The sequence below is a fragment of the Panthera onca genome, chromosome B1 (assembly GCF_046562875.1).
Source record: "Panthera onca isolate mPanOnc1 chromosome B1, mPanOnc1 haplotype 2, whole genome shotgun sequence".
Classification (NCBI taxonomy): domain Eukaryota; kingdom Metazoa; phylum Chordata; class Mammalia; order Carnivora; family Felidae; genus Panthera; species Panthera onca.
The window spans coordinates 88,279,790-88,296,728 of record NC_138342.1 but is presented as its reverse complement, the minus strand read 5'-3'; the positions used below and the strand labels follow the sequence as shown (position 1 = coordinate 88,296,728).

Here is a 16,939-nt window from a genome sequence, read left to right as displayed (position 1 = left end):
TTCCATGCTCAGCACAGTGCCTGATATGGGGCTTGATCCCACGGCCCTGGGAACATGACCTGAGCCAAAATCAAGAGTCAGACACTCAACCAACGGAGCCACCCAGTTGCCCCAAGACTAACATTTTATGTAAGGAATGTCTAATGCTATTATAATTGGAAGAATTTGCCTAGTAAAATTTTACCCACCTCTCTCCCACTTCAATGACTTCTTTATTACTCTAGCTGACTTCTCTAACTTTATACTAGAAAAGGAGATGAATTTAACACATGGTCGGCTCTAAATCATTCATATACATACTATGTAACTTATACATATGTGATTTATCTCTTTCTATCTCAGTCTCTACACCTATATATTAGTGTTTGGCACTAATCAAAAGAGTACTACTAAGCAAATAACAAACTTGTTCTTTTCAACCTTGTTATATTTTAAACTACTTAATATAAATTCTTTCTATATTTATATATACTACCTTCTAGTGGCTTTTAGTTTCAGATTAAATTGCACTTTAAATAAAAGTTGTGTTACTTTTGGTAAAGCACCAAAATGCTTGTTGAGAACCTTACCCTTGAAAGAAGAGAAAATAGTTACAAATTTGTAGGCTTCTGAGGCAAATATGGTCAGGTTTTGGATTTCACAGCTAAGTATAACTTAGAAAAATGAAAAACATTTATGTTAGGAAATTTTTTTCCCAGAAAATAGAAAAAAAAAAAAAAAAAAAAAACCAAACCTTTGATCTCATTCTCTTGGTGTGCTTTTAGTATGTTAAATGCCAAAAAGTTCAAAATGTAATAGCTATTATTAATCTAAAGCTATTCAATTTAAACAAAAAATGTTGGGAGGATATATTCTTACATTGTAAAAGTAAGAAAACAAATATGCTAATTTTATCTAGTGTAAATCTAAGATTAATATTTTGGGGAAAAATTCTTAAAAGAGACAGCTATTTCTACATAATAAGATACATCTACTTTCACTTAAATTTGTTAGTATAATTTTAGTATACCTGGCCTAAAGTAGAACTTTTCATAGCTACCAAATGGTTCAGAGGTTTGTACCAACTCTTATATTTGATGTAATGCATGCTAAAAACAGAAAATTAATTTTTTAGTTTGTAAAGAAAAAATTTAGACAGCTTTGACCTCGTTGTTCATCTTATTTTGGTGGCAAAAGTTGAAATCAAAGCAGCTAATGCATGTACTATTTCAGTTATCTATAGTAATTACTTCACAGTGTGGGCCCCAGAGCAGCAGAAGCAGCATTAGTTAGATACTTTTTAGAAATGCAAATTATAGGGCCCCATCTGAGAACTGTATGAGAAACTCAGGGTTAGTTGCCAGCAATCTGTTTTAATAAGCCTTCTAAATGATTTTGATGGATGCCCTAGTTTGAAAAGCAATGGCTTAGGACAATGAAGCTTCTATGTACCTTGCCTAGAGGCCCTAAAACAAGCTTGTATGTTTTAGATTCCCCCAAGGAGAGCACTACTTATACTGTAGCATAAGGGTGAGACAATTCTTTGAAATGGTGAAGTTTAAGCATCCCAGACCATGTGTCAAAACAACAAGTCATGCTATTTGCCATGTCCCCTGGGGTTGGTAAGAACCTGGTTAAGAATCACTGATAGGGGCAAAGGTTATTTACTCCTTCCTTTCCCCACCTTGGATCCAACTCTCTCCAAAGACCAACCATGATGGGTTACAACTTATTTAATAAAAGAATTCCTGAGTCGATACTGATAATAGATACATAGATGATAGATAGATGGGAAAATGTTCTTACAGTTGGGTGGCAACTAATACATACAGAAGGATGATAAAGCTGAAAAAGCACCATTTTGTAACTATCACAGGAAAAGCATCAAATGAATGTAAACTAGTGAATGAAATTTTAAAAACAGGACATTATATAGTCTCAAACATCTCCCCACAAACTACTTATTAATTCAATAGAGCAAAATGGTAACATGACAGTAGAGATACCTGGAAGATACCACCTTAACCGAGTGATTAAAGTTACCATCGCTGGGCCCACACTGATGTAATGTGCTTTCTGTTATGATGCACTGAGAAGGCCACCACTTCACTCCTGTGGTGTTCCTGCCAAAATGCAGAACCTGAATCTAAGCATGAGGAAACTAGACAAATCAAATTTGAGAAATGTTCTACAAAAAAAACTGGCCTGAACTCTTCAAAACAGTCCATGTTGAAAGATAAAGAAAGGCTAGGAAACTACTTCACATTAAAGGAACTAAAGTGATGGGGTGCCTGGGTGCTTAAAGTGACATATCAATTACACATACTACAACCAACTGGACTTTGGATTAGATAATAGCATGTACTGAATTATATATCCTGTTTCGATAATTGTGCTATGGCTATGAGAAAAGGAGTAAGAAAATGTCTTTGTTCTTAAAGCAGATAGTTAAGTTTTTAGAAGTAAAGTAGTGTAATCTACAACTGATTTCCAAACAGTCCGTAAAATATAATAATAATAGCAGTAGTAGTTATAATAATAATGACAACAGTAATAATGATGGTATAAATTAAATCTTCAGTTCTCTTTCCTTCAAACTAAATAATCTCAATTATTTTAGCCCTTTAAGAGACAATGAGACAAAAGGATTCAAAGCCACCTGGTTTAAGCAGGAATTTGGGAAGTTAACAAAAAGGGATCTGTAGTCTCAATTCAATTGAAATTAATAAAAAAATATTGAGTAGTCATCCTATATTCAAAGAGCTCATAGTCTATTAGAGAAGGAAAACATGCATATAAATAGAGTGTAAGAGAAGCATACTATATGTACCAAAAATGAAGTATAAGAAAGTAGTAAGGAATGTTGAGAGGGAGTGACTAATTCTAATATATTGTACTAAGTGCTTTATATATTCATTCATTGAATGTACCAACAATCTCATTAAGGTAAATACTATTTTATCCCCATTCTGCAGATGAGGCAATTGAAGCACAGAGAAGTTGAAAATCTGGCCATAGATTATCCAGTTAGTTAGAAGTACAGGTATGAAACTCAGACAGGCTGACTCCATAGCCCATGCAAAAGGCTTAATGGAGGAAGCAGCATTTGAGTTGATCTTTAAAAAATAAGTATAATTTCAATAGGATGCGAAGTGGGAAGAAGAATATTTAAGACTGAAGGAAAAACAAAAGTGAAGGCATGGAGACAATAGATACAGGTCATATAAGGGAAACTGAAAAGTTCAGGGAATGGTATGTAAGATGTGGGGAGAGAAATGGGTAAGAACAAGAGGTTGGGAGATTAGACAGGCTTAAGAAACAAATTAGACTGCATCATGATTATTAGGCTATATAATTATTAATTATATAGGCTATATAATTATTATATACGCTTTATAATTATTAATATAGCCTTTGTTAGTAAAGAGAATGATTCTTATAATATGTACCATAATCTTGATGTAAATTCAGCGGATTCCACATAAGAAGTCGGCCTTTGTGACATCCAAATGAACCTAGTACTAATAAAATCTTATTACAATTCAATCTCTTCTAAAAATACCAGACCACAAATCATGAGAACACTTTCACAGTGACCTCCACACCCATATATATAATAATTTCATTTCACAATGATCCTATTACGATGCAATATTGAAATTGCCAGAACTGAAAACAGAAAATCTACAATGCAACATTTCTGCCTTACTTTAACACAAACTATATAAACCTTTTAAGAAACAGTGAATGAAATGTAAATAAATCATGTAGCTCTGCTGTTACAGCTCCTTGTTTGTCATAATATTTATGAAAACTAGGTGATCCAATTAAAGGGATATAATGAGTAATATATTCCATGAACTCTGTTAGATATGCAGTTCCAACCAGTAAAACAACCAGACTTGAATGCTTAATGCTAGATCTCTGAGTTGGTAGCAGGTATAATTGATTGCTCAATTAATAACTGAAAATAATATTTTGGCTTCATAGTAAATTAATTATGGGTAAAGCAAAGCATGTGGCACTTAGAAATCTCTGTATTCATTTCTTAGTAAATATAAATATTCGTGAAAATCTGATTTTCATTTACTACAGTTTTAGCCTGTTCAAAATCTATACTGTAACCAGAGTACATGAAACAATCCAAGGTCAATAAAAACAAACATTTAAAATTTTCAGAATTTCAGAAAATATTTAAAACTAAACCATTAACAAATTCATTAGTGACTATTTTTCATATATTTAACAAAGAACAAAAAATGAACTTAATTTCTATAAAACATCTTCGAGCCAGAGTTCTTAACTGCCCAACAAAATCTTATTCTATCCTGGAAAAATCCTAACTTATCTCCTTGACTGACAGAATAGAATTGATTAGTGAGACACAGGCGATATTTAGGAAGCATCACAGAAGAAAAGAATATGAAAAAGGCAGACAAACAATTTCAAAGAGCATTTGGAAATCAAAAGTTCTATTTGGCTTAGTCTAAAACTAAAACATAAGTGGACAATTAAAGAAATAGAACAATGAGGTATAAAAAAATTCTCTCACCTAAAAACACCTAAAATGGTATGTAAAACTCAACAATCATCCTTTGCCTGTCTAAATGGATTTCTGAGAATAAAGGGAAATACACAGGGCGTTAACAAGGAGGAAAGGAACTAAAAAGCAGTGTAATAATCTTGAACAGACATTACAGCTGCTGGGAGGGTATTTGCTAATAGGGATTTAAGCTTTAATAGCAAGACAAAGAAGAGAGGGTGGTCCTGGATCCCTAACATCGTGGAAAGTGGGAACTAATATCACTACATGAAGGCAGAAACCTTGAAAAGCTACATTCCCTATGAAAAGGTGCATTAAAAAAAATCGTATTTAATAGCAAAGGGAGATGATTAAAGGTAACTTGTCTGTTTAAACCTCAGCTCCAAATGAAAAGGTTAAAGGAATCTCATGTTTAAAAACTAATGTTGGGGCGCCTGGGTGGCGCAGTCGGTTAAGCGTCCGACTTCAGCCAGGTCACGATCTCGCGGTCTGTGAGTTCGAGCCCCGCATCAGGCTCTGGGCTGATGGCTCGGAGCCTGGAGCCTGTTTCCGATTCTGTGTCTCCCTCTCTCTCTGCCCCTCCCCCGTTCATGCTCTGTCTCTCTCTGTCCCAAAAATAAATAAAAAACGTTGGAAAAAAAAATTAAAAACAAACAAACAAACAAAACTAATGTTAACTGGCCTTAAGTTCTAGTATCATGAGTTGCCTGACATCAGCAAGAAATTCCAAAGAAATGTGGAAAAAATTTTTTTAAATGTTTATTTTTTAGAGAGACAGAGAGAGAGAGAGAGAGAAAGAGAGAGAGAGACATACAGACAGAACTCAAGCAGGGGAGGGGCAGGGAGAGAAGGAGACACAGAATCCGAAGCTGAGCTGTCAGCACAGAGTCTGACGTGGGGCTTGAACCTATGAACCATGGGATCCCTACCTGAGCTGAAGTCAGAAGCTTAACCAACTGAGCCACCCAGGCGCCCCCTTTGTGTGGAAATTTACTCTTAACCCAGGCCCCACAAGATTCCTACAGATTTAACTTCCCAAAACGAATTCACAATATAAGATTACAAAACTATTAGGGAAATAAAACACCAGGAGTGAAGTCAACAGAAAAAAACAAACAGAATTAGATCTAAATGGACATCGAGTATTAGAAATAACAAATACAGAATATAAAATAACTATGCTTAAAAGATTATGAAAAGAGGAAATTAAAACACGAGCAAGAAAAAGTTTTTATAACAACCCAAATATAATTTCTAGCAATGAAAGATATAATTATTTAACTAAAACCCTAACTATAAAAATATTTTTTCCAACAATACTTTAAACAATTAGGGGAAAATGATTATGGACTGGTTACGAAAGGATCAAGGAATTCTTGATAATTTTTATTAGGTATGATAAGAACATGGTGATTATTTAAGATGTCAGTATTTCTTAGATGTATGTACTATAGTAGGGCATGTTACCTGGAATTTCCTTCAAAATACTTCAGCAAAAGAAAGAGAAAGGAATAGATAAAGCAAATGTAGGAAATGTTAGAAATGTTGAATCTGAACAATGTATATATGTGAAATTTTTATAATATAAATAAAATGAAAACTTTACTCAGATGTGGAATTTAAGAAACATAACAGACAAGGAAAGGGAAAAAATCAGAGAGAGAGAGAGACAAAAGAAGAAACAGACTCTTGGGGTGCCTGAGTGGCTCAGTTGGTTAAGTGTTTGACTCTTGATTTTGGCTCAGGTCATGATCTCACAGTTCATGATTTCGAGCCCCACATGGGGCTCTGTGCCAATAGCATGGAGCTTGCTTGGGACACTCTCTCTCTGCCCCTCCCCTGCTTGTACACTCTCTCTCTCTCTCTCTCAATCTCTCAAAATAAATAAACATTTAAAAAAAAAAAAACCAAACAGACTCTTAATTATAGAGAACTGATGATTACCAGAGGGGAGGGGAGTGGGGGCATATGTTAAACACATGATGGGCATTAAGGAGTGCACTTGTCCTGATGAGCACAGGGTGATGAAGGAAGCGTTGAATTACCATATTGCAAACCTGAAACTAGAATAATACTTTATGTTAACTAATTGTAATTAAAATAAGTACTTAAAAAAAAGAATTAGAAGAAAAAAAAAAGAAAACCCAATGGATAGTATAATCAAAATATTAGACAAAACCAAAAAGGAAATTAGAGAATTGGAAGATGGATCTGAAAAGATTATGATTAAAACTTAAAGGAGAGAAAAAAAAAAAAACTCACCTTCCTTTGGGCTCACTGCTGCAGGAAGACTATTCCAATCAAGGGTCCAAGTAGGGCAAGGGTGGGGAGAAAACATCACTTCAATGCCTTTTTCCTAGAAATAGGAAATAGACTCTTTCTGAATTAATGAATTAATAAAATTCTGTTGTGTTTTAGAAGATCAAATTTCTATTTTCTATACTGACAAGAAGAAACATAAATATTAACAACCATTAAGTGTTCCTCAAAATATTTAGTTACATAAAAAATATGATGTTGTTTTTTGAGAGCACACTTTCCTATTTTTTATACTAAGATAACAAAAAAAAATGCTATTTTTAAATTATTACCTAAAACTACATAGAATAAGCTACCTAGAAATAAATTAGGTGTCAAAAAGAAAAGTTACCTGAGGATAAAAATTTTATCAAAAACGCTCCACACAGAGATAATAAAAAACTGATTCTGCATATGTCCATCAAGACCTGTCTTCACATATATGAAAGTTGCTGCCACCTAGGAGTTACATTTACATGACAAAAAGCACCCACTTCAACATAATACCCCAAAACATCATCCATACCAGTCTTTTACAAGTGCTTATAATGCTCTAAAAAAAAGATTCCTCTGTTGTAACCAAATGGTTCCCAACATTTTCAAAAATGAGGACCACTTTCCAGTATACAAAAAACTTCTCAGGCTCCTTCCCCTGAGGAGGAAGTTAAAAGTTATGCATTTACTTATTTGATCTACTGATAGTTACATGGCATACATACGGACTCCCAGACCCCTTGCAATCACATTCTGGGTATGTGGACCACAGGATAGATATCCATGGTTCAGGTATTTTTATCTTCAGAAATATTATATTCAAAAGAAAAATTTCTGAGACTCTATCACTAGTTTGAATCAATTAGTTCATGAGATTACTTTCCATTATGAAAACCAGCTGAATTCTGGTCCCAAAGGAAATAGTATAAAGATTCTTATTTGAGGTAGAGATATATCTTTAGACCTAGAGGCCTAGAGAACTTATCTGCTCCCAGAAAAATAAACACATCTCTCTGACATCATCTACCTCTATTCTGTATCCCTTATTCTAGCCTAGCCATACTGAACTTGTTATCCCTCATTTCACCAAATTTAACCTTACCTTAGAGTCTTTTCAAAAATACTATATGAGATATCATTTATATACCATTACATTTATAACATACAATTCAATACTTTTTATAATATTCACAGTCAATACTAATTTTAGAAATTTTTCATCATCTCAACAAGAAATTCCATATCTATTAGTAGATACTTTCTATCCTGCCTCCCCCCCCCCCCCCCCCCAGCTCCTTGACCTAGGTAACTACTAATCTACCTTCTGTCTCTATAGATTTGCTCAGGGTCTGTTCAGTAGCTGGACCCTCTGCCTAGAACACTTCCTCCAAATCTTCAATTCATTCAGGTTATTTGCTCAACGTCTTCACCTTGTCAGATAAGCCTTCCTGACCACTCCATCTACAAAGGACCCCAACCCACATAACCTCCACTCCCTTACCCCACATTATCTTTTTATAGCACTTATCATTACCTAATGTGTTCACACATTAAATTGTGTTTTTTTCCTTATTTACCTTCCTTATCAGAATATAAGGCCCATGAAGGCAGTCCAATTTGTTTTTCATATATCCCACATTCAAAACAATGACTAAACATATACATTTTTTGGACTAACAGAATAAATAAATTTAAAACCTTTGGAGAATAAGGGAAATTTTGTAGGTAAGAGTATACCAAAGAAAAAAGATGAGGGAAAAAGTGAGATGTGAGTGTTCCTAAGAAATACTTCACTATTTTATACTACCACTTGGCACCAATTTCATTTGTCCTCATGTAACTGGCACAAAATACTGTGACTACACAAAAATTAAAAGTTACTGTATAAATAAAATTAATACATTCATATATTATTTTGATATAATATTTACTATTTTTCAAAATGTATGTCAATAATTCACTAGTAAGTAGCAAATACAATGTCCTGCTAAAAAGGAACATTTATTGTATCTAATACATACTATCAAGTTAGAATTAAATGAAAATAGAAATTTTAACTTATTTTCAGGTTTGGACTTTCTTTTTTAAATTTGTAATTTTTATTTTAGAGAGAGAAAGAAAACACAAGAGTAGGGGAGAGGGGGAGAGGGAGAGAGGGAGAGAGAGAGGGAGAAAGAATCTTAAGCAGGCTCCACACTCAGTGAGGAGTCTTATGCAGGACTTGATCCCACGATCCTGGGATCACAACCTGAGCCAAAATCAAGAGTCAGACCTCAACCAACTGAGCCCCCAGCCATCGTTTTTAAATTGTTGATGTAATGTCCCAATCATTTTTTATATAACCATAAGATTTGAAATCAGAAAGAATCCTATAGAATAGCTACTACACTCTCCTAATTTATAAATGGAGAAATTAAGGCCCTTAGGTTAAATAACATACTGAAGATCAGAATGTTAGCTTAGTTACAAAGCTAGGACTAGAATTCAAGTTACCTGGTCCATAGTAGTCTTCCCATGGGCTGCTCCCAAGCCAATGAGTGAGACTGGTTAAGATACTATGTTAGGCCTATTCCTGAGAAACATGGAACTCTCTTACAGATGATTTGGGCTCAAGGATTCCCAAAGTTTTGGCTTGCCAAAACTTTCTCAGACCTCCACTAAACTCTAAAACTTCTCTAACCCAGTCTTCCTTCCTTTCCTGACTCATGTACAAGGGTCAAACCTGCATCCCAGACTGAAGGCTCTCCCAGCCTCCTCTGTCTCCTTCCCCACTTTACCTCACAGATTTCCCTCAGTAGCTCTCTTGCACATTTAACCCCATCTTGGAGTCTGCTCAGGGGACCTGAACTAACACATTCTCTGTAAATTAAAAAGTCAAGATTCCTTTATATTTTTTATGTTATTATAAGACAGCTTATTTTTACAATTGCTTGTTAACTTTTCCTGAATTTAAATTTGTTCTTTATATCTCACTGTTTATAAATATTTTTAAGACGTATAAAATACAAATGTTTTTCCTAATGTCATTTTGTTGCTAGAAAAGCATAGGTAGAAAAATCTGAATCACCAATTTTTCATTCAAGACTCTGTGTAACTATGAATTAAAAGCAGATTTTTGGGGGTGCCTGGGTGGCTCAGTTGATTTAGCTTCCGACTTCAGCTCAGGTCATGATCTCACAGTCTGTGAGTTGGAGCCTCTGGTTTGCTCTATGCTGACGGCTCAGAGCCTGCAGACCGCTTTGGATTCTGTGTCTCCCTCTTTCTCTGCACCTTCCCTGCTCGCACTCTGTCTCTCTCTCTCTCCAAAAAAATAAATAAAAAATAAAAAATAAAAAACAAATAAAAGCAGACTTTTGGTTTTTTGAAACTTTAAAAATTTGTATATTATTTGCTTAATTTTATTAACATTTTTTTTAATGTTTATTTTTTTTTGAGAGAGAGAGGAAGAGTGCAAGCGGGGGAGGGGAAGAGAGAGAGGGAGACAAAGGGTGTGAATTGGGCTCCACGCTAACAGCAGTGAGCCTGATATGGGGCTCAAACTCATGAACTGGAGATCATGACCTGAGCTGAAGTCAGACACTTAACCGACTGAGTCACCCAGGTGCCCTAAATACTAGTATTTTAATACAAAGCAAGTTACTCTCCTGCTGATCATTTATTTATTTATTTTAACGTTTATTTATTTTTGAGACAGAGAGAGACAGAGCGTGAACAGGGGAGGGGCAGAGAGAGAGGGAGACAGAGAATCCGAAACAGGCTCCAGGCTCTGAGCTGTCAGCACAGAGCCGGACACGGGGCTCGAACCCACAGACCGCGAGATCATGACCTGAGCCGAAGTCGGACACTTAACCGACCGAGCCACCCAGGAGCCCCTCCTGCTGATCATTTAAAGAAACTCAGGAGGTGAACCTGAGATCCCGACAGGGTACAGCCATCTGATCAAGACACATCACACTTTGGACATGCCTTGATATCTTCTAAAATCAACTAAATAATCTTATTTCATTGTTTCATCATGAAGCTAACAAAACTGAGAAGGTAAGGGGCTGGGGTCACTAATACAATCCTGTTCTTTTCTAATTGAGCAAACTTTATTAATGATAGAATTCAAATGCTTCCTAACCCAAGTGGGGAAATATAATGACTATTTTTCCAGTACAACTCAGATGAACATTTCAAATTACTTCCTGATTTTTCCTCTATTCAAATAAATCTTCAAATAGCTGAAGTCAAAGGCAAAACATTTTTGTAAATTGCTTAGAATGACAGAGAAAAGAAAGTCTATTGGGGAGAACTTGTACAATTAATATTATTAGAAACAAATTTTGCTTCAAAGAGAGAAATATAGATCATATGTGTTATTCTATCAAAAGGCTTTAAAACAGGGGTGCCTGGGTGGCTCAGTCAGTTGAGCACCTGGAGATTGATTTCAGCTCAGGCCGTGATCTCACAGTCTGTGAGATGGGGCCACGTGTTGGGCTTTGTGCTGACAGTGAAGAGCCTGCCAGGGATTCTCTTTCTCTCTCTCTCCCTCTCTCCTGCCCCTCCCCTACTTGTGCTCACTCACTCTCTCTCAAAATACATAAATAAACTTTAAAAAAGTTATTAAAGTAAAAAGTAAAAACAAAATGCAAAGAACTAAAAACTTAAATGTAGGCAAAACCTTAGAAAGTAAATTGATATATTCATTTTCATATTCTTTAACTTCAAACCACCATGTCAAAATTTAAAAACTGAGGCCAAAACCTTGCAACAGAAAAACACCAGGTTAAAACAATACATTTGACCAGATGTGATATGACCTTGGTCAATGTCTTGAATATAAAAAAACAAGTTTCGAGAAAAATACTTTTTTTATTAAAAAAATATTTTTTTAATGTTTATTTTTGAGAAGACACAGAGTGCAAGAGGAGGAAGGGCAGAGAGAGAGGGAGACACAGACTCTGAAGCAGACTCCAGGCTCTGAGCTGTCAGCAGAGCCTGAAATAGGGCTCGAACTCACAGACCAGACTGCGAGATCATGACCTGAGCCGGAGTCGGACACTCAACCAACTGAGCCACCAAGGCACCCTGAGAAAAATATTTTTAAAAAATATATATTCTGACTTACTTGGCTCCAAAGACACATACTATTAAAAATCTTCAATTTACTATACCTCACTTACATGCAAAAGACATGGAAATATTAACTGGTCAAGGGTGATGTAAAACAACTACAAATAAAATTTAAAACAAAAGTAATGTCAATAAATGATTATAATCTGGGGTAGAATGCTCAGCAACATTATCACATGGAATTTTTCAAAGAAAATGTTAATGAAAACATTTTAAGTACCATTAACTTGGTCATAGTGGGTCTTGGTCCTCCTAAAAATGAAGCATCATTTTGCTCCTCTACACCTGGGACCTCACTTAAGTTTGCATCTTGTTCCTTCAAGGTGGTCAGCAACTCTGGTAAATGGAGAAATTGGATCCCACACTGAGAAGCTGCTGTTTTTACTCTGGGCATTTCCTGAATCCTTTGGTACCAAGCAGCCAGCAGTGGAAATTCTATCAGCTTTTCAGAAAGTTTCTTGCAGATAATTGCCTAGGCAGACAAAGAACAAAACACACTACACTATATTTTTTGTTTTTAACAGCCATATTGAGGTAACTTTACATACCATAAAATTCGCACATTTTAAGCATACAGCTCAAACAATGAGTTTTAGTAAATTTATACAGTTGGGCAACTATCACCACAATCCAGGATTAGAGCACTTATATCACACCAGAAATTTCCATTATGACCACCTGTAGTCAATCTCTGCTTCCCCAGTTAGTTGTAAGCGACCACTGATCTCCTTTCCATGTCTATAATTTGCCTTTTCTAGTATTTCATATAAGTAGAACCAGAAAACGTGTCTTTTTTCACTTAGCATTAATTTTTTGAGGTTCATGTATGCAGTTGCATTTACTAGTAGTTTGTTTCTTCTTATTATAAGTAGTAGTCATTGTGTGGAATAATATATTTTGTTCATCCATTTACCAGTTGATAGACATTGCATTGTTTCCCGTTTTTGGTAATTATAAATAATGTTGCTATACAAACTCATGCACCAGTGTTTGTATGGGAATGTTTTTCATTTCTTAGGAGTAGATACTAGGAGCCACGTTGCTAGGTTATATGGAAACTATGCTTAAGTTTCCACGAAACTGCCTAACACTTCTCCCTGATGGCTGCGCCATTTTATATCCTCACTAGCAATGCATGGAGATCCTAATTTCTCCAAATCTTGCCAATGATTGGTATTATCAGTCTCTTTTATTTTCACTATTCTAGTGGATGTGCGGCAGTATCTCATTGTGATTTTAATTTGCATTTCCCTATGATTTGATGATGTTGAGCACCATGTGCTGGTTTGCCATTCAAATATCTCTGGTGAAAGTATGAGAGTCATGTAATTGGCAGTTATATATATGGCAAAGAAGTTACAGAGATGGCAAACAAGTACATGAAAAAATGTACATCATTTATACCATTAAGGAATTGCAAATTAAAACAAGGAGACACCACTGCACACCTACTAGAATGGGGAAGAGGCAAAACCCTGACAAAAGCAAATGATGGCAAGGATGGGGAGCAACAGGAACTCTCATTTGCTGCTGGTGGGAATGCAAAATGGAACAGCCACTAAGAAAGGCAATTTGGCGACTCCTTGCAAAGCTGAACAACTCTCACCATATGATCCAGCAATTGCACTCCAAATAAGTTAAAGACTTATGTCCATGTAAAAACCTGCACTTGGATGTTTATAGCCAAAACTTGGAAGCAACCAAGATGTTCTTCAGTAGGTGAATGGATACACAATCTGTGGTACATCCAAACAATAGAATATTATTCAGCACTAAAAAGAAATGAACTCATCAAGCCATGAAAAGACACAGATGAACACTAAAAGCATATTACTAAGTGAAAGAAGCCAACCTGTATACCATATAATTTGAAGTATGTGACATTCTGGAAAAGGTAAAACTATGAAGACAGTAAAAAAATCAGTGGTGGTCAGGGGTTAGGACAGAGGATGAATAGGTGGAATACAGATTTTTAGGGCAGTAAAACTATTCTGTGTGATACAATAATGACGGATGCATGTCATACATTTGTCGAAACCCACAGAATGTACAACCGAAAGAGTGAACCCTATTATAAACTATGGATTGGGTTATAGTAATGTTTTAATGTAGGTTCATCAGTTTTAATAAATGTACGACTCTGGTGCAGGATTTTGATAGTAGAGGAGACTGTGTGTATGGGGACAGAGAATATTGGGAACTTTCTGTACTTTCTGCTTTATTTTACTGTGAACCTAGAACTACCCTAAGAAAGAAAGTCTATTTTTTTAAAGATACATTTAAAATCAAAACATACTATTTAGATAAGATATAAGACTGACAAAGGACTAATGTCTTACAAAGAATAAGAGGCCCAAAAGGTATTTGTGAATTACTTGAATAATAATAATAATAATAATAATAATAATAATAAACATTATATACAGACAAACTAAGAATATATTTACATACTGACTATACTATAAGTAAAAAAAAAAAAAAGTAATGGAAAAGACCAATACATAGCAGAAAAAGGACAAAAAATGTGAATGGATTATTCCAAGAGAATCAATAAAAATAACATGACAACATTCGAAATGTCTATAAATGCTACAATTGGAAATCATCTTGTAAAATTTTGTACCTTGTATTCCAGTTTCTATCATCTTTCATTGGTAGTATATTTTTATGCCCCTCTAAAAACTTTTCCTTAATCAACTTCCTTCAAACTTAGAAACCCCTTCCTCTATAATTCACTGGCAAGAACACATTCCACTGTCCCAGACCATCATCATATTTCATAAGTTCTCAACACTCTGAATATAGAGAGTAAAAGGACACTGCTTAGTCAAAAACCTGAGATACTTAATATATACTTACTTATGAAAGTTAGTTTAAGTGGCCAATGGAGGAAGGATTGAAATGTGTTGAAGTGTTGACTTCTTCAAAGTTTATTATGTAATACTTTTAAATGATTATAACTTGATGTCTATATAGAGTTTATAATCACTGGTGTATTTTGAGGAATCTCAGTGGAAATTATGCACTCACTGGATAAGTGTGCAGATGAGAGAAATGGAGAGGCTGTACTCTTATTTTAATGGTGATTTAAAGTTTGTTTTTTTTTGTTGTTGTTGTTTTTAAGTGAAGCCTTCTTCCCTAAATGTATGAACTGTAACACAGACCCAAGACAATATTACTTTATAATAATGTAAGAAGCACTGTCAGGACTATATTCCCTACAAAAGACTTGATGGAGTAAGGAGGAAATTTCACTAAAGTAAAATGGTAAAAAGATAAAAGTTACAATTATAAATATATAGAAGTAAAAAGATAACTAGCATCATTTACAGGGCAATTTTTATCACACAACACTTAAAGTAAGGCTTTTATTTAAATTAGAAAATGTGAAATCATTCCTCCTGATTTAAATTATCTTTTTGTTTTCTTTTGGCCAGATGCTTTCTCCCTACCATCACAACCAAACTTCAATTTCTTTAAAAAATAGAATGTTCTTGCTTCTTTTTGAGGCACTGAATGTTGTTTCCATAGAAACAGTAATAATGTCACAGATTATGACTGGTGACTATGAACAAATAGATAAATAAAAAGGTCAAATCAAGAAAATCTTGACACATATATCTAGCAATAATCAGTACCAAAGCCGAAGCCAGAAAGGACAGAAAAGTAATAAAAAATTCACATGCATATACATTTTAGTCTATTTTAACTGGACTTTAAATAAGCACAAGTAATTGATTATAAGGGCAGAGCTTATGTCTAACTCTTTTTGTATATAACAAGGACTTAAAACACTACCTTGCAAATAATAGTCACTCTGTTGAGTGAATAAATGATCAAGAAACTACATATTAGCTTCAAAGAGTAATTTCCTAAATTAGTGTTTTTCAAACAGCTGTTTATGACCCTTGAGTAACTTGAAACATCAACACAGTTTTAAAAATGATATATAAATGGATAAAGAAATTGTGGTTTATATACACAATGGAGTACTACATGGCAATGAGAAAGAATGAAATATGGCTCTTTGTAGCAACACGGATGGAACTGGAGAGTGTTATGCTAAGTGAAATAAGCCATACGGAGAAAGACAGATACCATATGTTTTCACTCTTATGTGGATCCTGAGAAACTTAACAGAAACCCATGGGGGAGGGGAAGGAAAAAAAAAAAAAAAGGAGGTTAGAGTGGAAGAGAGCCAAAGCATAAGAGACTCTTAAAAACTGAGAACAAACTGAGGGTTGATGGGGGGTGGGAGGGGGGGAGGGTGGGTGATGGGTATTGAGGGCACCTTTTGGGATGAGCACTGGGTGTTGTATGGAAACCAATTTGACAATAAACTTCATACATTGAAAAAAAATTTTTTTTAAATAAAACTTAAAAAAAATGACATATAATAGAAAATATCAGAGCAAGCAGCGTGTAGTAAGATGGGTTACTTTATATCATACTTAGAAGTATATTTAATGTATAGAAGATATATATTTATATAAGTATGTTTTCCCACCTTGTAAAATGCATTTTTTCCTGTGAATTAAAGCAAAAAAAAGTTTGAAATATACTTTCTAAATGTCACTCTGGGAGCCAGTTTATAATTCTCATCAAAATTCTTAATTGCCTGGAAATAGCTTATGCGCTAAGGGAACTGAGCTTAAGTCATGATAAATTAATCACATAAGAAATGTTCTCATTTCTTCACCTTTCCTTTCCTCTCCTTGGTAATGATTTATTGTTATTTGTTAGATGCATACGGCATCTTTCCTTCCGTTTGAAAATAAGTTGTGACTAAGTAACAATAATTCATGTTTAAAAGAAATTGAGAAGTTTTACTCTGCATGACAAGTTATCCCATTTAATCAACATGCCAGGCTGCCCTGCTAATATCCAGACAGCTCAGGAGGTACTGAAGCACATTCATTACAATCAAGAAGATATATTTAAGGAAGTGGCTAGTGAAAAATGTGTGAGATGAAAATTATATTTGTTCCTAAGAAATTATTTAAAAAGTTA

At 34.7% G+C, this 16,939-nt stretch overlaps 1 protein-coding gene across 2 annotated transcripts in view; it reads right to left on the bottom strand.

The window, feature by feature from the left end:
- The window catches only part of GSTCD (glutathione S-transferase C-terminal domain containing), a 129,854-nt gene that overhangs the window by 97,557 nt on the left and 15,358 nt on the right, over positions 1-16,939 (bottom strand). For both annotated transcript variants that reach the window (XM_060654501.3, XM_060654502.2), the window contains exons 4-5: positions 12,150-12,401; positions 6,785-6,878 (exon numbers count right to left, since the gene is read on the bottom strand). In XM_060654501.3, coding sequence (XP_060510484.1) covers positions 6,785-6,878; positions 12,150-12,401 — 346 coding nt within the window. The remainder of the gene's footprint in view (positions 1-6,784; positions 6,879-12,149; positions 12,402-16,939) is intronic.